At 40.4% G+C, this 23,697-nt stretch overlaps 1 protein-coding gene across 7 annotated transcripts in view; it reads right to left on the reverse strand.

Moving 5' to 3' along the window:
* The window catches only part of COP1 (COP1 E3 ubiquitin ligase), a 127,221-nt gene that overhangs the window by 70,638 nt on the left and 32,886 nt on the right, over positions 1 to 23,697 (reverse strand). For all 7 annotated transcript variants that reach the window (XR_015259229.1, XR_015259230.1, XM_086753765.1 and 4 more), the window contains exons 10-12: positions 23,007 to 23,121; positions 19,380 to 19,515; positions 4,016 to 4,159 (exon numbers count right to left, since the gene is read on the reverse strand). Coding sequence is in view for 5 of the 7 variants with exons in the window: in XM_086753765.1 (XP_086609891.1) it covers positions 4,016 to 4,159; positions 19,380 to 19,515; positions 23,007 to 23,121 (395 nt within the window). In the remaining 2 variants the exon portion in view is untranslated. The remainder of the gene's footprint in view (positions 1 to 4,015; positions 4,160 to 19,379; positions 19,516 to 23,006; positions 23,122 to 23,697) is intronic.

Consider the following 23,697-nt stretch of genomic DNA (forward strand, 5'->3'; position numbering starts at 1 on the left):
ACTGATGTTTCTTTCATGAGCCAGTGTTTTTTATGGCTGAAATGTCTCAAATCCACAATCAAGTTACCTAGTGTCCGTGTTAAAGGAGTTAAAGCTTTTAATAAGGCACAAACTGCTGTGGTCTGACCTGCTTCTGAGTCCAGTCTATTACCATGAGTCAACCGATGCTCAGTAGTTTTAGGACTGAAATGTGGTCTATTACTGCAAGGAACATCCACATGAATAGCAATGCTAACCAAACACCTCAGACATACAGAATTACATTACCATTATGAATGTTTTAAAAAGAACTTTTTTCTAATCAATCCAAAGAAAGCCTCTAGCAGGGCTAAAAGATACTTACTTTTAAAGAAAAACTTCATCTTATTGCAAAGTGAAGCAGTTACTCTGAAAGCTGGAATAAAAGAAAGTTGAAGGCCTATTTCCTCGTAACCTGCTTAGTGTCATTTTCTGCACGGGGCATCCAGAACAACCACTTGTGAGGTTTTTCCAATATAAATAGAGCTCATACCTCTCCAGATAGCAAAGACTATAAGATGAAAACCACCATATGGCAAGTTTTTGTTTAATTTAAACTTAATAGTGAGAACTGACAGCAATATGCCCGTGAACTGCTATTAAGATAGAGCAATCGCACATTTGATTTATTGACACCAAAACCAATAAAATACTGACAGCCTTCTAAAAGAAAACTCTACTGATGCCTTGCTTTTACTGCAGTTGACTAAACAGATGCCGCTGATTTTGAAGGTTTGTGGCAACATCTATCACTGAAATACAGATGCTGCAAACACAAAGTGGCGAGCATGCAGAATACTAAACATGGATTTCAAGTGTGTTTACCTAACCACACCTGCACATTACCTATTGTAGATTAACGAAGTCTAAAGCCAATTTTTTACCTGAACACTATATCTCCTTATTTTTCTCCCCATGCAACCTATGGCAAAATAATAAAACTGCCTCTTGAATAAATCAGAAGAGCGCTGTGGCTCACTACTAGCCATTCATCCTCTTCTCTTCCCTTCCCACCTCCTCCTACGCGGGGGGAGCCGCAGATTGTCTGACATAGCTAGGGACACAGCAAGTCATAATTAGCTCACAGGGTACTGTTTATAGCTACTACACAATGCCAGGATTTGTTTCTTGTACTGAAGCTATGAATGTGTAAATGGGATTTTTATGAGGATTTATGTGTCATCTTGTGTTTTTCCTGGAAGCTTATGCCTCTGTCGCTCCCGGGGGATGCAATGCACATTTACCAGAAACTCAACACATCAACTTCCTCCTCGTTCTTAAAAATAGGGATGAGAAAGCTCAACAGATGATGAAAAAAGAACGTATTTAAGAAGCAGGTGGGTGTAAAAAAGGGGGCTGGAAAAGAGGAAGAAAGAGACTCAGCTACAGCTGGTACCAGGGCTCTGCTCCAGAAAAGCCTACAATCAATTACTGCTGGCATGAAGCTCAACCTTTCAGCAGGCGCCCAGCTGGCACATGGCAGAGCTGGACTGGGCTGGTGCCAGCCCTGTCCCAGGCAAGGGCTTCCCTTCCCGCAGCTGCTCCAGGCCAGCAGACTTGCTCTTGGCCAGACACAAGTCCTTGCAAATGCTGTCACCTGTCTGCTTTTATAAAGGCCTATTAGAGCCACTGCTCCTCCAAAAGCTGAGTCACCAACATAACCGCTAACAATTTATGTCTCAGCATCATCACTCCAAACAAGGTTAACCAGGATCAATTTAGGGTGAGCCTCCCATGATGTGTATTTGGAAAGCCAAAGCACCTGCAGACAGCCAGCTCTGGTGCCGTGTAACAACGGGAGGGATGTTGTGAGCCATGCCAGTATCACATGCCAGCTTCAACAGAAGAGGTATCTCATCACATCCCATCTGCATGCAGACTCCTCACGTCCGCAGGGAAGAGAGGTACCACGTACCACCCATGAGCCACAGCAGAAAGACATCTGTCTTTGATATCAGAAAGAAAACTAGGAGGTAAAGTAAGCCTCTGGAAGTAGCTGCACCTCCGCCCAAATTAAGATCAACAGCTTCAAGCCAAGGCTTTTTACAAAAAGCTGGCTCCACTTGTTTAGATTTTTTTATCATAATAGAGGCACATTTTCAGCATACTGCAATATTCCGTAATGAAATTACGGCTTTCCTATATAACTTCTCCCTCAAGCTATGCCGCTTCAGAATAGCGAGTTATTACGCTGCTCGACACTGCACCAGCCAGCCCCAGCAGCAGTGACTGGCAGCACAGCTAATGGATATAGCAAGGATGCATTTGACTGACAGCCTAACTTTGTCAGAACCAAAAGCACCCACATGCTGAAGGAAGGTTGATATAATATGGAAGTGCTGATGGGAAAAAAAAAAATAAAATAAAAGCAATTCTTCAGAGGAATGAGAGAAACTAGGGCAAGGAAATGAAAGAAGAGGACCCTGTCCACCTCCGCTAAGGCACAGGGTGTCAGAGGACAATACATTTAGCATCATCATATATAGATAATGTATATATGTACGAAATTTAAGAAAAAGAGAAGAAATCTTGAATGCAAGTAGTGTCTTGTCTGGAGCACAAAGCTGACAAGAGCAACATCACTGAAGGCACTAACGCGGCTCTCCTCACCAGCAGCTGCTGGAGGAGAGAGAACACAACTACCCAACGTCTGGCAGGATCATCAGGGTAGATTCCTGTCGAATTTGAAGTAGTAACTCTGGAAGTCATCTCAGACTGAGAAATACCAAACATACATTGCCTTTCCTCTTCTAATTAAGGCAAAAGTTATTAAATCAACTGCTAAATGGTTCTCCTATTCTGCTCTTCTCTCCAAAATAACGAAGCTGAACAGTGCCAAGTCTGCTATGACTAAGTAAAAAATGCTGAATGTTTCCCAAGTCCAGCAAAACACAAGCTCCATAAATCAGTATAGCTTATCGATAAAAATCCCTCCCAGACTGTTTATATCCATCTTGAAAGCCACTCCCAGGGCCAGTTGCATTTACGCTTTTTCCTTCAAAAAAGTGTTACACAATTCCCGAGAATAATCAGCACAAGTGATCCAGGAGTGATCAATCTATCTCAAGAAACATATCAACTACAGAATTAAGCATAACTTTTACACTATGAAGCACAAAATTTTTTTTCAGAGAAGCTAGACTGCTAAATAAATTTATTACTTACGCTTTTGTGAGTGCTTTGCTATTTTTAAGTTGTAGAGTACCAAATGAAAAGAAATGAGTTTAACAGAGATGCTGGAGACTTGTATTATAATACTGAATTGGTTTGATTGCCTGTATTATTTACTTTAGAGCTTTAACAGAATTTTTTAATTATGATTTTTAAGCTATGTTAGCTGAATTATTTTGATTGAAGTTCTGACATGGTGGTTTATATTTCTTTGGTTTAAGTCATCTAAAAGAAAAAAATACGTTGGCAGTAATGATAGTAGCACAGAAGCAAAAATCAAGCAAGGTCTTTTGCCAAGAGCCTGATATTATGAGGCCCAGCAGAACAGTTCTTCAGGCAGAAGGTGCAAATGAGGCACATTTCCTGAGGACTAGCAGCCTGTCAGCAGAACAGAAAGGATTTGGTCGATGAAGAGAATAGAGCAAGAAGGGGTCAGTGGTGATTATAAAGAACTGGGCATAAGAGCTACCCTGAGACAAGCTAAGACTTTACCTGTAGCATACCCATTACTTCACTTTTACTCTCCTTTTAACTGAGTAGGTATCCAATAGCATTTGCAAGGAATAAAAAAAAGTTCACTATCCTATATCCCTTTTTCCTCCATATAAGTGGGCATGCTATTACCTTGGATGAGCCCAGCATACAGAAGTAACAGTGCTTGTGCCACATGATCCCACCCAGAGTTCAAAGCAAGCTCTCCACCAGCTCCTGCTTTCCTCCTTTCCCCTGCCATTCCCACAACAGATAAAGAAAGCAAAACAGCTGCTGCACATGAACAAGCAATCAGAAAAGGCTCTCTGAGTTTAAATGCAAAGTCAATGCCTACCTGATTTTGGAATTACAGGTCATTTCATTCTCAGGGTAGTGAATATCCACCGCATCCTGAATGACTGTACCATACTCATAGACTTTAATCTTCTTTGTCACCCCAGCGATGGCAAAATAGTCACAGTCTCGGTCGAACTCAATACTGAGGAACAAAAGCACAGGTTGAGAACCATGTAAACACAACACATGTACTTAGCAGCAGGGCTAGACATTTCAGTACGGCAGAGCTGAGAATCACAATTTGCAGGTAGCAAATACCCCATTTAGAGCACCTTCATCAGGTCTGGCATATACACCAACAGCACGGAGCTCTCTCAGGCACCATTTTATAATCGCCTCCAAACACCCACACCTCCATGAAACAGACTTTTTGTGATAGCACAATTTCCCTCCTGCAGACAGGATCTTTGTTCAGATGCTCCTGAGGTTTTCTAGTTCAACTACACCATCTACATTACGCGGTACCCAAACATCAAAGCTGACAGCTCACCCTGGAAACGTGCTTAACATTCAGCTGCACACTCCATGAACAATGTGCTACAGGATGACTGCCTATTGATTTCTTTCGGTTACACTGCTGCATCCCTCAGCTCCTACATACAGCAGCCTGGTGAACTCTCAAGTGTTAATGTAAAGCAAACCAGTACTTGTGGAAAAAAACCTTCTAAATTCCCTGAGTAACAACAGAGGCTTGAAACATATCTACAGTACTGTAAAAATAATGTACGCTATGACTTCCACTTAGTGTTGCTCTTGCAAACCAAGGCACCTTCGTTCTTGAACTGCAGGGCAAGTTTGTAATAGATATCAATGAAGCTGGAAGTAAAAGCAGTCACCTTATAACAAAGTTAAGCTGCAAATGAGAAAAGCCTGAGGTTGTACATGAAATACGACTGAGAAAGAGGCAGGCAGTGGGTTATAAACAGCTAATGTCATTGCTACCTTTGCAGCTTGGCAGGGCTCGAGAGAAATCTATTAGACATCTAGCATTCAGGGAAGCAAACCTGCTTCCTAGGAGCTCCTGCCTGCCTGCAGCCCATGTCAAAGCAGGCAGGGCAGGGTGGGTGTCCACATACCTCTACCTCCTTTCAAGGAGCATCAACCACAGCAAGACACCAGTTTGGTATCCTCCCAGAAAGGGCTTGGGGGCAGCATCTGCCCTCAAGTCTCCACATTTCTACGACCAGTAGCCAGCTCTCCTCAAGCAATCAATCCACTATTTGAGAGTTCTCTTTTTGGGTTCCTCCACTCAGGAATTAATTTCAATCTCTGCTACCCCTATTGCTTTTTTCCCCCCAAGCTGCCACAGCATTTGTGAACCAAGCAGCAAGTTCTGAATGGCAGTAGAGAAAAAGTTTACACTGATTTCACATTCTCACAGTTTGAAAAATCCTGAGATCAGGGGTATGTAAGGTACCTTTCTATAATTAGAAAGCATTAAACCAATTACAAGAAGAGAGAAGACTCTTTAGGCTGCTCCCATAGCTATAAGTTAGAATTTTCTACCCCTCAACATAGCTGAGAAGTTCAAAGCACTGCAATACTTTCAAGGCAAGATAAATTTAAATGCCAGAACTAAAGTCCTTGTAAAGGAGATATCATCAAGTTATTTTTAAACTATGGAGAGAAAGGATTGTTGTTATGCAGTCTGACAGTATAAAATAATTCAATTACACAGCTTGCAACTTGGCCTTTTAACTCAGGCACCTAAAAATTCTCCGAAGTAGTGTTTGGAGACTGTCCCACTCACAGGTGCTTGTTTGCTAGAGGAGAAAGGAGCTAGTCAGGTCAAGTCTGGAACTGCAAGCCCTGAAAAAGGCAAAGAACAAAAACATGCTTATGGCTGAGGAATAAGGCAAGTAAGCATGCATCTATTTAAATAAAATGGGAGAGGGAAAGAAGTTATCTAAGCAGCCAGACAGCTCTCCCCCTGCCCCAGATGTACCCTAGTCTAATCACTTTTTATACAAACAGGATGAAAGCACCATTCAGGCCTGTCTTGTCAGCTCATCCTGTTGTATGGAAGAATTTTATAATCAAAAGCCTCTATAACAATACAATGGATTTACTTGTACCACAATCTTAATTGAACCACTGTCTAAGCTCCTGCTCGCTGCCCCGTGGATTCAGGTAAAGCACAACTAAACTGATGGCAGCGATTCATCTACTTGGATTCGATTTATACCCTTAGCCTTCTGCTGCTGAAGGAAAAAAAGAACATATTACAATGTCTGGTAAAAGGCCAAGTTATTAGAATAGAATAGAACCTCTCTCACCTGGGGTGGGTTTGCTTCTCTAGCATTAATTCAATTTTTTTTTTTTTAATAGAGACATGCTGTAGACAAAATAATGTATTTCAATACGTCTATAAAAGTTAACACATCATTACAAAAATTAATAAAAAGCATCAACCAACAAAATTTATTATCAGACCTGTGACCTTCAAACAGCAAAGAGACTGCAGGGAGAAAGCTGCTGCAGAAATAAACCACCACCTCTACAGATGTTTGTCGGCTGTGAGAGAGGCAGGCAAACCCAAGACAGCAAGCCTAATGCACCCTTACACCTTTGGCTCTATCACCTACGCACTGTCCTGGTACAAGAAGTGTTCTCACTTTCTGCCATTTGGCTTTTAATAAGTGAATTACAGAGAAAAAGATGAACAATCTAAGTAGTGAATCAAGAGCATTATTTACCATATAAAACTATTCCTAATAGTTTCAAAGCTCTGCTTCCCCTCAACTAATCAGGATTAGGACAAGCAGCCCACTTGCATAGCAACCGCTATTTTCATGCTTTTTCCTACAAGTCTTCTAAATATGCTTAGTATTAAGCAAGGCTTATTTGCATTTAACTAGCTTGATGGTATTCCCATCACTTACTGCTTGAAGTCTTTGTGTCAATGTAAGCGCTTGCTTATGCACAAGCTTATCTATATGAAAATTTGCAAGAGAACTTCGTTTTATTTTGTCAAAAGACAACAGGGCCAGCTCTGAAGAACAACATTATTCTGTTTTGCCGGCGATATCTTTCTACAGTCACAGTGAATTAGTCATTAGCACAATGATAACATGCAATAGAATAATAGTAAATACTTTACCCTCTTTGTCAAAAAGGCCATTGAGTCAAGAGAAACCAGCTAGACAACAGCATCCACTTCATGTATGGTTAGAGGCACAGTGGCACCAGCAAGCCAAAGCAATACAAAATGTCCATGCAATGGCAATTAACATAATGCTAAAATAAGAGCAATGTGTTTTGGTAGCACTATTTTAAGTAGGCTTAACATGGGGCTGACAATGACTTTTTTCATTATCTCAGAGGGCAGATGGAACACCAACTGCCTACACGTGCTACAAAGCTACTTCAGTCCTAGCATGAAGCAACCTCCTCTAGAGGCAGGAGACCAGTTCAGACATTATTTTCATTTTTTTTTTTTAAGGAAGCACTAGAGTTAAGCCATATTTTAGATCATTTGAATATCCACTGAAGTTAACTTCTGGACTAGCAGTGGTCCTTGCTCCTCAGAGACATGCATGTTAGAAACAGTTAGCAATTGCTCCTTTTTTAAAATTCAACCTACTTTTAAACTTTATATTTCTGACCAAAAAAGACTAGCTGAATTTTTAACATATCTTTTGGGGACGCAAAAACTCCTGGATATTTGAAAGAGTTATAAGTGTGCAACAGATTTCATTATAAAAACCAAACTGAAAGGAATTGGATTGTTTTGTTCTGAGGAAAACAGAAGACATCTTGCATTCTTAAGTCACACTTTTCTTTTTCCTAAAAAGTTAATGACCAACGTCCTATGGAAGTATCAGTAAGAGCTGCTAGAAAGTAAACACATTCTCAAGGGTTCTGGTTTCTCTGCTGCTTATCTTTATTTTCAATCTATGAGATTATAAACCAATTGCATTATTTTAATGCTAAAACTCACAACCTTGGAGAGCACTCGTAGCTAACAAATGGAATTACAAAATAAATTGCTTCTGCAACATGTCTGGAAGCTTGGCTTGGTGTTGAGGGTAGATCCGTGGAGAAAGAGTAAAGAATGAGTATTTACCAATTCTGCCATTGTATAAAGCCTTACTATATTCACATCCTGATGGTGCATGCAGTTGTGCTCCACATCCCAGGAGGATGCACTGGCATTAGAGAATGCATACAGATGGACAACTGAATTCATTAAAGGAATGGAGCAGCTGCCTTACCATAAGGGTTATGAACAACGCAACAGCAAGACTGGTGTTCAACAAGTCACTCCACATTAGAACTAGGAGGCACTCATCAGGAGACAGATTTGGGACAGATGAGGGCTTCTCTCCTGCCAGTTACACTTTAAAAACCACAAACACACACTCCAGGTACTTACTCCTGCAAGAGTAGTGATGGTGGCAGAGCAAATCTGACAACAGTGATCTATGAACAACTGGTCCATATCAGATATAAACAGAAATAAATATGGATTTATCCTTTAGTATCCCCAGTGTAATGATCGTGAATGCTGAGAGGCCACAAGATGACAACTCGACAGGCAGCAATCAGGTTGGCATGCCCTCTGGTCTTCTGCAGGGCCAGCATGGGGCTAGGTGCCCTTCAAACTGACTCCTGGGGCAGCTCACACTGTACTTGAAATTGCAGTTTGAAATGCCCCAGGAGTCAGACTGGAGGGGCCATCTAGGCCAGCAAGCTTCCATGAGAAATGGGTAATGCTATGCCTACTGCTCCAAATCAGGAGAAACAGGGGGTTGCATCTAATTTGCCTTTAACTGCATCGCTAGTTAAAGGTCTGCAGCCAACTGCTCCCCTTTCCTTTCTGTACCCACTCTCTACAGTTGCTACTATAATAAATGCCTCAGCCCTGATTGGTAACGAGATCTGTGACTGTAGGAGTTGCCATTTCAAAAGTAGATGACTCAGTCCCTCTCATAGGACTATATATATTTTCCTCCCTGAATCTACCAAAGTCTTTCAATTCTACTTCTACCTAATACAGTGCTGTTTCTATTTCTGTATCTCTAACCCCAACTCCTACCTTGCCATGGTTCCATATTTGATTGCAACATGGATATGCTGCTCTCAGTTTTGAGGGACTTAATTGGTGAGAGGAAAGAGATGACAACAGCAGCTTTTGCTCTCCACTTACATTTCCTTAAAGTCTTTCTCACTCTGGCTTCCACTCCCTGGCCTCTGAGTGATATCCTGTCACTTTTAACAATCTCAAGTTCCATGTCTTATAGCCTGGCTGCCTGGCATTCAAGTCAGAAGATTAGAAATTTAGGTTACAATCCAACACCATGACCACCAGTGTAGACTGTTCAGCATCTGGGATCAATACAGAAATTGGTATTAATATCACATACTTCAGAGACTGTTTTTACAGCAGACTGATATTTTAAGGCAAAGTAATTAGTGTCGCTAAGCATGTGCTAGCATACTAATTTGTAGTTTTTAAAAACAAAGCTATATTCAGGCATAGGAAGCTGCTATTATAGCGCTCAGATTTTTTTGCTCCATCAGCTCAAAGCCCAAGTTTTGTCACATATAAAAACAAAGGCTACTGACACAAAGCATATGAAGGTCCAGTATCAAAAGACTGTTCTGCTAAAACTGTGAGTGGCTGAAAAAAAAGTTTGGGTTTTTTTGTTCATTTGTTTTTAGTACAGCAACAGCTGCATTAGTTACTCCTTACTCTAAAGCACCACCTAAATAAGGTCGCTGCTGCTGTTCCGAAGTCCTTAACTTCTGCCACAGGGACAAAGATAAATCACCACTGGTTGAATATATTCCCTGATTCAAACCCCTGTGCTGCCAAGTGTTTTCCAAAATATAAACTGAGCAAGCATACCACAATCCCAGACAGGTTACTGCAACCTCTACTCAGGAAGGATCACTTAAAGAAAAACCCTTCCATTCTTTAGACTGCTTTATGGATAGATAAATTAATTGTTTAAACAATATTCCACTTAAATGCATTCTATCAGAGAAAAAACATATTCACATTTATTGGGGTTAGATATCACCCCAGATTACCAAAAAATGACCAGATTTGTCCAATGAAAAGTTGTCTCAGCTACTATAATTACAGCCTCTCAATAGATCAGATTCAAGTTTAGTGGAAGTCTAATGAAGATTGTAGGACAGAGGACCCCAAGCTATTTCAGTTTGATCCCATTCCTTGGAGTCATTTGGGATATTCCAGCTCCAGGTTCAGCAGCACCAACTTCTGTTAAACGCACCCTGCGTACCCTCCCCGCTACCGCACCTCCTTCAGGCTTCACACATCTGACAGTAACACTCTCCCCTCCTAAGCAAACATCTATTTGAAGCATAAAAATAAGACACTAGAAAGTCAGCTCTGTATGTTGATCTCCCCCTACCCCAAGCCACCCCCCCACCAGCCAGGAACCAGACAGGAAAGGGTGTTACAACAGTTGAAAGCCTGCACTGCCAAAAAGGACAGTCCTCAGCTCTGAGCTCCCTTGGGAAGACATTACTGCACCAGCCATGCTGCAGTCACACTTTCAGCATCTTTCTTGCAGCCACAGTAGTCTTATTTTGCTCCATTTAAAGAAACACATAAAAAATGTACCAAGTTGACAAAGTAGTGTCATTAAAGCTAGTTCCAGGTCAAAAATCCTTTTACATGTGATGAAATGCCATCAGTTCCAACAGAGACCATTTTGCAATACTCACATTCCATAAAGTGCTTGTTTAAAGGAGAATATTAAATCTGAATTGAGGAGAGTTTGGTGAGCTTAGTTCCATCTCACAGCTCTGAAATCAAAACCAACATAGCTACTTCCACACTTTGTCATCGCTAGATATGAGTCCTTTTCTAAACCCAGTGAGAAAATATACCATGCTATGAGATTAATTGTGCTTCCTGCAGTAGCTTAACTTTCAGAACCAGGATCCCCTCTACTTTGGGGGGAAGCAAGGGGAAGTGACCCTGAACTTAATCTCCTCTTAAATACAACCCAAAGTCTCCCAGAAAGACATAGCACACTCCCAGCCTTTCTTATAATACTATAGAGACATCCAGTTCTACTGTGTAAGTGTTTTTTTCCATATATGTATTCAGGGGAATCTGGCTTAATTAGCACTAATGATGAGAAAACCTATAGGGAACTACTGAATTTTGCAAGCAACCGAATATAAAGTGTACTGATAAAAAGCCACTTTACTGCTAGGCGATGCTCTTCTGCATGCTGAAGAGAAGATGACGACAATCCCAGGGTTTATGCGCCACATACACGGAGTACAATAAGTCAAAGCCACTGCAAACAAGCACCATGCAAGCTAATGAGGATTAGATTCAGTTTTTCCACAAACACTATTTTAAATAAGCTAGAGTAGGGAAATGTTAACTAAAAATGCCAAGAGTTAAATGCAGAATCTTTCCTACGACACTATTTAAAATTCAAGCCAAATTATCAGTCTGCCTGCTGTAATATTTCGGGTAAACTATCTCTATTTAAAAACCAGGATCTGCCATTTTGCCCAGTTGGGCTGACACACAGTAGGTTACAAACAACTCTGGCAGTAGCAGGAGTACAGCCAAAACACTACAAAATACTAAGGTGGAAGAGATTTTAAGTCTCCAAACATACTCAGATACCTTAGTTCTGCATTGAAGTTTGGGAAACTTTTTCAGAAAGGGATGCAGCAGCCTCTGCCCAAGCTGCTTAAGAAGCAGGTTGAAGGGAGAAAACCCTGCTCCACAGCAAGTTGCAAGGTTGTCTGCACAGCAGTAATCTTACCAGGATTATGCCATTACACAGGAAGGAACTCAATCAGTTGTGAGAGATGCTGAAGTGCCTTCTAGATATAAGGTCATTCCAAAGCTTGCAAGCTTGTTTTCAAGCCGCCACATTTATTAATACACCAACAAGAATTTGGTTTCTTCAAAACTGAGCACAGCAGCTGCCAACAGAGCTAAAGAGGCAGAGGAACAAATGTATCTGAAATAGCTCAGCACAGGAAACCTGCATCAATACTGCGAGTGTAAACACAGTCTGTCCATAGGATCCGATTCAGGATTCCATGATTTAGCTGCAGCAGTAGATCCTTCTGTCTCCTGCTGACCACGCTGCCAGAGGTCCCATTTCTCAGAACAAATCACCACCTAGCCTACTGCCCCAGTACACAGCCAGCTGTATTATTAACCCAAGCCTCCAAATTCACCTGACACCACTATCAGCATTTCTGCCAGACACAGCCTTCATAAATATCAAGTCCATACACAACAGATGAGCCATCTCGAGAAGTCAAAGAATGGGCTGGGGCAATTAACTCCAATGGTCCTGCTGCCTGGTAATGATGGAACAAGGTTAAAACATTATTTGAAGCATTTTTCATCCAACTGTCAAATCTGTTTCACAAGATTGTTTCAATTGTGTTTTGACTCTTTTTTTTTGGTCAGTATTTTATATGCTATTCTTATTTAACTATTCTGTAGAAAAATTAAAGGTATGGTGAATACCCTTCATTTAACAGTTTCACAGTTTCATACACAGAGGAACTTGAGCTGACTTCCACCTTTATTGGCATACATGTATACACACACTTGTATATAATCCTGTAAGAACATAAATAAGTGTCACTTCATAACTTGTTCTACAAAACACCTATGCAGCTCATAAATCCCAAGCATCTATCTTAGAATCTGCATTTATTAATACAGACAATATTAATCATCATTAGCTCAAGCATCTTCTCCAGGTTGAGCTGCTCGTAAGGTTTTTTTCTCAGAACTGTTTAAGCCCACACCATACATCTTCGCATGCCGCAACACACCACCTCACTATATTTTTTTTTTTTTCCAGCTACTTACCATTTAACAGACTAACTCTTCTACTTAGCAAGGAAGGAATAAACAAAAAAATGTAAAGGCATGCTAATGCTTCTCAGCTAATGACCACCTAGCAAATTAAGGCATTTCAAACAAATATGGCTAGAGAATTAAAAGAACACTGTAATAAGCTACAGAAATTCATGTTCTATTAATAACAGGCTTGCTTCTTCAAGCAGACACTAAAATTCACTGCATCAACACTCACTGTCAAAAGCAAGCTATAAAATTGGGGGATTTAAGGGAAATCTGTCTTTGCCTTTTACCAAAACTGTTGGCATGGAAGTTCTGCATACAAGATGCTGCAAAGCCACAGCTTTCATTGCTTCCAAGTCCAACTCCTGAGGCCAAGACAACACCACTGCCTGATGGTAGCCGTTATTACATGAACATCAGAAGGAACAGAAGGGCAGTTACCTGCAGCCTCACAGAAAAGATTTTTGTCCTCATCAATCAAGAAGGGGTGAATGCAATGACGCAATGCAACTTCCATATGGTACCATCCCTCCCACTCTAAATATTAATATTTCAGAGGACATTCCTGACACTACAGCATCCATTTTAAGTTCCTGCACTTTTACAAAGCTTCTTTAAAAAAAAAAAAAAGGCCCAGTTTTATTGTAAGAAATACAGTCCTGTTTAAATTAATCCCCATTTGTAAGTGGGGGATCCCAAAGTTTGTAGGAAGTGAATTTTCCTTTGCACTATACATGGCAAAGCCACATAAGGACATTGCTTCTCCCTAAAGCCTAAGGGCAGACAAAGACACTCAGCAGAAAGTCAGGGACAGAACCTCAAGTTTCTAATGAGTTGATCATGTACCTTTATCACAAGGGTACAGTCCCCAAGACTTTGGGGTCTCTAGTCCAACACCCTGCTCAGAGCAGGGGCAGCTCTTCTGTCAGACCAGGTTGCTTTCTCCAGCCAGTTCTTCAATACCTCTGAGGATGGAGCTTGCACAATCTCATTGGGAAGCCTGCTCCAATGCTGGACTGCCCCACACTGCAGTCAGTTGCCAAGAAATGGAAACTGCACAAAGTTTTTTCAAGATATAAAAATAATTAAAAAAAAACAGTGAAGAGCAATCATTGTTTAATACATTTGGTTTAAAAGCCTACTCCCAAATTCATCAAAAGACTGTTCAATACTTTTAACAGCCCATTTATAAAAAAATCACAAAGTTCAAATCAAACTAAAAAGCCTCATCTAATTATCTGCAGATGGAGACAGGTTTGAAGTACTAAGAGAGCTTAATGGGAAAGATCTTCGTATTACCAGTTTGAAATTACTAGGAAAAAAAAAAATGAGGTCCCACTGGTGGCCATGCAAATTCCATTCATTAACTTCCCAATTTCAAGTTATTTAAGTTTTACCTCTAAAAGTGAAAGCTTATGCTGATGGAAGAACAGACTTCTCTCTCTACATTGTCACCAGAAGGTTTACTTTTCATGTCAAGACTGGAGACATGAGCAGATATGCTTTTTTTCTGGTTTCAGAGTCCCTTTTGGTACTAGCAGCCCATCCTGGGGCCTTGGAAGGCTACATTTCAGAGTTGAGAGTGTCTCTGAACTCAGAGATCTGAAGTGACATCTATATAACCCTTCTGATGGGTATGAGTCACATTCAGCTTCTGCTCAAGGAATCCAGATGACAATTTTGAACTAGGAAATGCATCAGTTTTCCACTCCAGAGACAAAGAAAAAGAAAGGGAAAGGCTCTCTACTTTACTCGGCTCTAACTGAACAAAATCCCATTTCAGTTCCAGACAGCCTCTGGTCTATGGACCAAAACCTCAGATATAGTCAAGACAACTGCAGGAGAAGCGCAAACTTCAAGTAGGTTCAGGGTATCATACTTCAGGTTTTCTTGGCCACTCTGCAGTTCAAGTCTCTTTATCAAAGCATTTCTCTCTTCCTTACAGTTGGGGGAACAGTCCAAATAAGACAGATCCATCCACAGTTTTGAGCTGCCACTTGTAAACAGGAGTCCATTCAGAAAATGATCGATTTAACAGACTTTAGGAAAAAATCAGCCCACCTCATTTCTCATCTTCTTAAGGAGCAGCATCTCCTGTACTCTGAAACATAATCCTGTGAAGGATAAACCCACTTACATTTCTTTCATTTATCTTTACCACCAAGATAGATGTATACCTGGTCACAAATGTAACGAAATGGCTCATCTAGCCATCTAGGCAGCCCAGGGGATAAAAAAAAAAAACAGCACAGAAAAAGGGGCTTGTTACAGTGGACAGAGAATTAAAAGGTACTTTGTTAAAGTCTGGATCTGAGAATTTATATAGACAAGTAATTGTAGTCCAAAGTAAAAAGGGGAACAAAAACCAGAATGGTTCAATGAATAAATGGAAAACATACTGCTAATGGACAGGGTTTTTTTTTAAGCTCACCTTTGAAAAAAGGATTTTAGGTCATTTTACTGAAAGGGTCAACACAAACAAAAATACAATCTTGAAACACACCTAATTGTACTGTTTGAATGCTAAGAGAAACCTCTTCATATCTTGTTCATTACATAGAGGCAATGGAATAATAAGCAACTAATGAAAAAAAACAATAACAGACCCCAAATGTAAGATCCAGGTTTTGAACACTGTCTCAAGATTCAACATACAAGTTGAGTAAGGTTTCAGCAGCCAAGACACAAGTTGTTTCTTTCCCTCTCTGTAAATTACTGTGCCTTTAGATAAATATAGTTAGTCTTGGCTATCCAAAACCCTTTGGATGTCATTTAAAGACTTTTCAGAGAAATGGTAAGCTAATCTAGAAGAATTTGAAGTCTGAGCGGATGACAAAACCCACACCATTTGTCCTAAAACCTCAGGGCCCCTGGGAAAGATGCACTCTTGTTTCCACCAGACCTCGGAACCACCCGGCAGGGAGAACCAGCTTTCTGATAATCTGGTTTCAGACAGACATCATGCTGTAGCCTGTTTCTTGGATTTTTCTGTTTTTTAAAAATATGAAAGACTGCCATATTACTGGCAGAAGACTATTCTCTGAAGGTCTCCGACAGCGCTAAAGCAATTTTCTACATAAATCATTGTAACGCTAACACTGCAGTTTACAGACTCATCTTTAAAAGAAAGTCTTTATTTACTGCCACAGCAAGCAGAGAGAAGAAGAGTTAAGCTCAGACAACTGCTCTGTCTGGAGGCATAATAAATGGAAAATTTATTCCTTGGCCCAGTTCTAACAAAACTTAGTACACTTGTGAAAACAATGTAAATACTTTGTATTTAAGAGACTGAGTGTATTAAAAAAATATTTAGCACATTGAGGTACATGTACATTCACACTGCTGAAAGTCCCCCGAATGTTAAAGCAAAATGGAGCACCTAGCAATTGCAAAGCCTTGAATGTGTTTTGACTGAACATCCTTCTCTGTTAGTCTCTCTTCCTTGAAGCAAATAAGGGGAAAAAAGTACTGAGGACTAAGTTTTGCTTGTGAGCATGTTTCTAAACAAGGCAAAAAAGCTCTCCATCACTGGGCTTATGATCTCACTGTGTGCGCCTTTCCAAATAAGACTAAGTCCGTGATGGAAGATGCACAGCTTAGGTACCAGCCCTGCATCTGTTCCCCATCCCCTGCTTGCATCCCTACACTACCAGCACCGCAACAGACAGCTGCCACCATGCGGATGCTCCCCCACTGCCATAGAGCTGCCAGCCCAGCAAGGGCAAGCTCCCTGCCAGGCTGGGGAAATCTGGGACTGGAGAGCAGAGCACTGCCTTCTTCCCTCCAGGCCAAAATGCGACTGTAGCTTTCCTAATATTGCATCAGAATGTTTAGAGTAATACAACCTCCATAGTGTTGTTTATGGTCCTTTATTAGTCCTCAAGAAGTCCAGACATCCATAAATAAGCACGTGGCAAGGTGCTCAGGAGAGTCCTGTTGCTGCTCAGTTTCAGGTTTTTGCAGTCTGTTTATATACAGTCTTTAATTACACTTTTCATCCTGTTACCATAAAACCCAGTTTTATTTCCCTTCAAAAATAAAGGTTTTGCAGATAAGGAACATATTTTCATCTTCTTCCTTTGCAGACAAATTTAACACATCTTAAAAACCTCTTTATTTAAGCCAGTAGACCTTTTGGAGTCCAGTGTGTGTACTTCCTGTAGGGTTAAAGCAATGCAAACCAAACACTCTTGTATTCTGTCCATTGGTAACAGTAGTTTATTAAAAAGAAAGAACAAACTAAATTAAGTACAAGGAAGTTTAACTTCTAGTCAATTCTACTTTTATTCTTAAGTATACTTAAAATATCCCTTTAAAATACTTTCTAAAATTCATGAGGATTTCTTACTTGTTAACCTTGTATTCACTTTGTATTTAAATGTATTTGTCTTAACAGCAACAGCTAAGCAGCAAGACTTACATTTTGTCATTATTTCATCAGTGTTTCCAACAGCATGCCCAGGAACACCTTCAGAAGTCAGTGCAGTCAGCCAGATAAGACTTTCCACAGCATTTCACTCAGTTAAAGCTTTATAAACTACCCCAATAACTAATCTGGCCCATCTGTGGGTACCTAAAAGCTGCTCTGTTATCTTAAGCTGCCGTCACCGAGAGACACACCTCATTTAGCTTCACAGACTCCCTCTGAACTTGAGTCTATTAATTTGAAGGAAGAACAATGGTGAAAACAGAAGTGTGTTGGCCAACACATACTACATGTAAACTCTTGATTAACAAATTCAGACTTTAAAGGAACTGTTTGGATAGCCAGAAGCTAACAAGAGTTACAGCAGCGGCACATTCAGCAGCCCAAAAGCTGCTTTACCAAAGCACTTAGGGACACACTTAAATGTGAACAATCTTACTCAGGCCACATACTAAAACCCCTAAAAATTTCTTAAATGCTTTGATAAATAAAAAACATAAGCAGGGGAGAACACTGAGTTGGAAGCCAAGTTATTTTTCAGTTAAGTGCATTTAACTACTGATCCTAGCACTGGCTTGGAGAGAGGCCCCACAGTATCCTCATTTTAGCAACACTAACACACATTATTCAAACATATATTTCACCTGAGAATTAAAATGCTTTCAAAACAGGAGTGAGATTTACTGCCCTTCCAGCATTTTCTAACCGAATACCACAAAAATGCTGCTCTTGCAGAATGTCAAGGAGAACAAAGGGCAAAAGAGCAAAATCCAATCCGTGCTGAAGTTGGTAGTTAAGGAAGTTTGTCTACGTTGCAGTGAGATTCCCATCTGCATTTCATTCCAGCTAGTGTGAACCCAATCAGTGCAGGTTAAATATACGTCAGATCAGTGATTATTGTGTGCTGACCTCCGTGGCTAAGTCGGACATTATACATTCCTGCTACATATTGCAGTAGTTAAGGAATCAATGTTGCTTTAAAAAAAGAAGTATCCTATGCTACACATGCCTCCATTTCCTCATAGAGTGCAAACTTCTTGGGGTCTTTCAACAAACATTCAAGGTGTTCTGTCACTGTCCAAATGGCCCCTTCATAAGGCATTAGATCAAGACTCAGAAAAGTCAAGTTCAACTCATTAAGTCATTGTCATGTTTCTTTCAAGACCTCAGGTATGGCCACTTTGGCTCTCCTGCTCCCCATGTATAAAACAGATGATACTTCTTCTCTCCCTCAAAAGGCTGCTGTGAACAAACCCATTTAAAATTTGTGAAATGTGCCTGTGAGAAGCTAATGGGTCCTGCATATATGCCACACAGAAAAGACTTCCCAATTAACATGTTGCATCATCTTTTCCACCACCACTAGCTCCTAACAAGCTACCACAGACTAATTAAGTGCCCTCAGGTATGCTTCCTGAGCTGCTGAAACCAGTCTAAACTAGAAGAAATTAATTCTGTTAAAAGACTACCAACAGCATTTCACCAGCTTAAATGTCCAAAACTCATCCTCAGATGAGCTTCAGCAGTGGTGCACAGGACGCGACTGCCCCACAGGGTAGAGGATACAGGGGAGTCGTTGGCAAGAACAGAGCTAAGTTGACTCTACCACAACCATGCCCTCACTAGTGTTTTGTACTGTAAACAAAAGTTTCCAACACTCAAGAGTTAAAGCAATCGCAGTTAAAAACAACTCAGCTATTTAGTATTTGCCATTGCAACTGGATCTACCAATAATATTTAAAACCACGACAGATTCTTGAAACTAGCAACACCAAGCAAGATGGATGTTTCTTAAAATGCTAGAACTGCATCACTTACAACTACATTAACATGAAGAGGACCGAGCCTACAAGCTTCGTGCTTTACCACAACAGCTCCAGATACTCACTGGCCTCTCAAAGGTTCTGCATTCAGTCTTGACCAGCAGGAATATAAGGTACTGGAGTGCCTTCACACATCAGTGGTAATCACACATTCACAAAACTGCTTTTGGAAAGTGACTGCAATGTGTTACACATGTACAGACCATAACTTGTTTAACACAGGTTATTAACTCGGCCTCAGCAGCACGAGATGCGCTGTCAGAGCCGCAGTATGTCTTACCTGGATACTATGCTGGAGCCATTGTAGAGGTCACTAGCGTAAGACAGTGTTGCCAGGGGACGGACAGAGTTGTAGCGCGTGAACTTGGACAGACACTCCTGAAACTCATCCAGCTGGCTTGTGGTTCTGCTGTCATCTAGGGAGAGGCAGCAGCATTCAGGAGGAAAGAAAGAAAGAAACTCAACAGCAAACAAATATAAAGATGTATATCTTTACATGATACTATCTCTGCTTTTTATTTGGGAAGGATTCTTGGTCAAAACCAGGTTCTCTCACCTCTACCATTCCCTGAAGACAGTGTGATTTTTCAGAGCACAAGTTAAGTCTTTCCACTGCAATACTAGGTGAACCTACTGTGCTGAGAATCTGCCTAAAGATCATAAGTACAGCTTTCCTGGTAGATAAATGAGTTTATTTTATGCAAATTCAGAGCCCATGGGCCACAGAGATTATTAACAGAAAACCTTTAAGCATATCAAAATGCATTGTGAAGAACACATCTAGTTTTCTATGGAGCTGCAAGTATATTCCTTTCCCTGTACTTCCATTATAATATGTCTACATTTGGTGTCAATTACATTCAAAATACTTCTACTAAAAATATTTGTCTAGTTACTCCAAAAGCAACAGAGTAAGGGAGAGTTGTTTCAGGGCTGGAGAAATAAGACAAGCATGAAACCAGAAGACTCCCTGTACTGTAAGTTTTGTGAGAATTATGACCTTCAGCAGACAAGGTGAAATTGACCCAGCTTGAATAATGATGATAAATATTCTGTGGGAAATGGAACAGTTTACTACAGAATGTTAAAACCAAATTGCAGTGTAGATAGTTGAAAGTCATTCCTCAGTTCCCCAGAAGTTCAAAATTCTTCCCAGTATAAACAGAATTTTATGTAAACCATTAAAAAAATTTACTATTTCCTAAATAAGGAAAAATTCCTAACTTACGGTGATGCTGCACAGGCAAGACAGTCTTCCTAACACATTTACGCATCTGCAGTCAAATATTAGGTAGAGCCTTCAGGCTTTGTAACAACCTCCAGATTTTGCAGCCCTTCTCCCTTTACTCCTCCCATGTTTGCTTTGTCTCCTTGTATCAGTGCAGTGTCAAGGAACTACAGCTATGCTCTTACAGCGCTAACACACAGTGCCTCAGTTTACAGGTAGTCCAGTTTACAAATCACATTACTGCACATCTGGGCTCCTGTTAGACCACAACATCCACTGCAGCAGAGAAACCATACACACGACTTGCTCACGTGGCTGAGATCACAAATTCCACCCGCTAGTTAAGTTATCCTTTGCTGTTTCCTTAACAGGAGCATAAGGAAACAACGCTCAACTTATTAGAAAGCTTTGGAACTACAGGGGTGAAAAAATGAAAAAGTTGGTCTATAAAAGCAAAATACAGCTGTGATTTCTTGTGGGAAAATAGAGAGAATAATCACTTTCTCTACTCTGGTAATTCCTTGCCATCAGAAATTATCTTGCTCTACACTTGTAAGGCATTTTGAAGTGTCCCTTATATGCTATTTAATGTTTGATCGTATAAAGGAGCAGTGAAAGGCTAGTAATTAGCATCTTTAAGAGTACTAGCATATATATATTATCCATGTCAGATGGATCAAAAGGGGCAAAATGAACAAAGTACTGCTCCAAATTAAAATCATCAGCCCCTGACCACTACAGGAAACAGCATGTAAACATCAGTCAGTGTTTTTCAAAGAGACTCTTTCCTCCTTTCACACCTTGATAGGAACAAATAGCTACTACTCTTCTATTTCCCTCCTTTAGAGATCAAGCACACAGTCCTCCTATAATTTATTCTGTATCAATGCCTGGAAAACCAAATGTTATTTTTCCCCATCAAAGTGCAAGACCATTTCATAATTACAGTTATATTATGCCTCCTCTCCCTACTAGAACAGTCACAGGCACCTCTTGCAAAAAGCTTTAAATCCACATTAAATCCTATCTAAAAATGTGTCAAAAAGCAGGAATGACTTAAGAGAAGAATTAATCAAGTATCATAGGTTATTCCTCATTTAGGAAAAACCCTGCACTTGCAAATCCTCTGCTCTTGGTGCAGCTGACACCTATGAATAAAAGAATTGTTTCACCGCATTCATATTTATAGTTCCAATTATGAAGAAAGATGTCTTCTAGAAGGGAATGCTGGGAAGAGCCCCATTTGTTATCCTTGGTTAATAAGTATTATTTTAACATAAACACAGTTATGCACCACCAAGTTAGCACTGCATGAAAACATCTCCATGTGATCTGTGAAGCACTGTAGCCTGCAAAGCAGTTGCTAGCACTCCACAGGAAACCAGCTGGTCACATACAACTGGCTTCTCAGATCTTCCAACTACCTAAGCATTCTCTTATCGTGCTGCATTCCTTGTAAAAATTATTTTGCTGTGCTTGATGAGAACTGAGTCAGTCACTGCTCTGAAGTAGGCAGAAAACGTAGACACGTCTAACAGTTAGCTCCCAAGACACACTGCAGCCTTTAAACTTAAAGCTAATTTATTTTTTTAATTTAAAAAACAATCAAGTCTCATTTATTTATTTTAAACTGGATAAAACAAACTAAATTCATGGAGAAAAAATAAATAGCTGATCTCTTGCTGATCTGTGTGTCCTGGTAGGTTGGTCCTTGCTTTCCAAGGCTACAAGTAAAGATACTCTGTCACAGCAGCCTCTTCCTTGTTCCCTCTTGTCCGTAGGGGGTTTCTCCCATCCCCTGAGGGCTGGCTGGTCCTTGCTGCAGTCTGTCACTCTTCATATGAGCTGCAGTTCGCAGCTTGGTACGGCAAATCTCTTGCCTGCCACAGCCCATTGCCTGAAACTTTTTTCCTAAAGCTGGTTTCTTCCCCAGAGGAGCCACAGAGCAGCTCCCCTCACCCTCAAGACATCTTCATTTGACCGGTTCCTTTCATAAGATAATCTTGTCACATAATTAAGAACCATCCATCCACTAGGTAACAATTACTCTAGCTGCTGTCACACTGTTGCTCAATTATGAATGAGGCAATCTAGGTGATTGTGAAAACAGCTTCTAATTCTACAAAACAAGCCTTAAGTCTAAGGTGTGCCCCATGAGACAAAAATACTGCTACATGCTCAGCTTCTGTACTCCAAGCCATTTGTTAACCAAAACTCAATCTAGACAGTATAAAGGATAACCTCCAAGTGTCCTATTGCATGCTAAACACAGGAGAATTTATCAATTTACATTTATATCTCTAGTATTTCAATAATATTTTAGCTGTTGTGTTTATATCACATCTAATAGAAAGATAATCCAACCACTGCTTTCAAACATTTGCAGCTTCAGAACAAGCATCAGTAAAATTGTTTATTGTGGGTTAGGCCCTTCACAGTAGACGATTACAAAACAATACACATGCCCCTCAGAAGTGAAAGGATTACATTTTTCTAAATTTAGCCACCCTCAAAGATTGGTTAAGAAAAGCAAAATAGGATGATTTGAGTAACACATGAAGATGTAGAGCAACATTCCCACGCAAGGAAGTGAAAGCTGCTCTCTCAAAAGCAAGTCTTTTGTGAGGACTAGGTACTGTAAGAGATACAGATACTGAACACCAGGAAGAAGGAACTCACCTGAGACACGTGTCATCCTGGTGGAAAAATAGCACTGCTCTAGGTCCTCAAAATGAGCCGTGAGCCGCTTGCGCCGTGATGCTAGTGTGCTGTTATACCAGGGCTGCTTTTTGGTCTGAATGGAGAAGAGAGGACACTTCAGAAAGGTAAAGCCAGGCCTGGGTTTCATTTCAACAGGTTTTAACAAATTATAAACAACTGTTTGCAAAGGGTTAGAAGTGTAAAATGACAACAAATGAAGATCTTGCCACCGTCAACAGTTATTTCTCAGGGTCCTATGCTACACTCCTTAACCTGACAAAGAAAAGTTGCTTTTAGACAGTTCTTGTTTCCTGAACCTTTGCAAATTTACTGATTCCGGCCTGACATGCAGCAGCAACCCATGGGGAGTGACATCTTGCATTTACACAGATAGAGGCTGAAGATACCAGGCTTCCAGCTTCACAAATCAAACAGACCGTACAACGAATACCTCCTAGATCCCTGGCAGACAGTCATTAAAAAGAGAAGGTGTTTATTTTATAGTTATAATTATTTCTTTTGAAGCAACTCAGTAACTCTCTGTAAAGCTAAGCAAATAAGGATAGAAGACACCATGAAGTTCAAAGGTTAATTGAAAATAAGTCCATGAAACTCATTATTAAAGCCATTTCCCAACCTACCCAAGCAGTAAGTGAGAGGTAGAAGCAAA

The sequence above is a fragment of the Chlamydotis macqueenii genome, chromosome 8, assembly GCF_036417535.1.
Source record: "Chlamydotis macqueenii isolate bChlMac1 chromosome 8, bChlMac1.mat, whole genome shotgun sequence".
Classification (NCBI taxonomy): Eukaryota; Metazoa; Chordata; class Aves; order Otidiformes; family Otididae; genus Chlamydotis; species Chlamydotis macqueenii.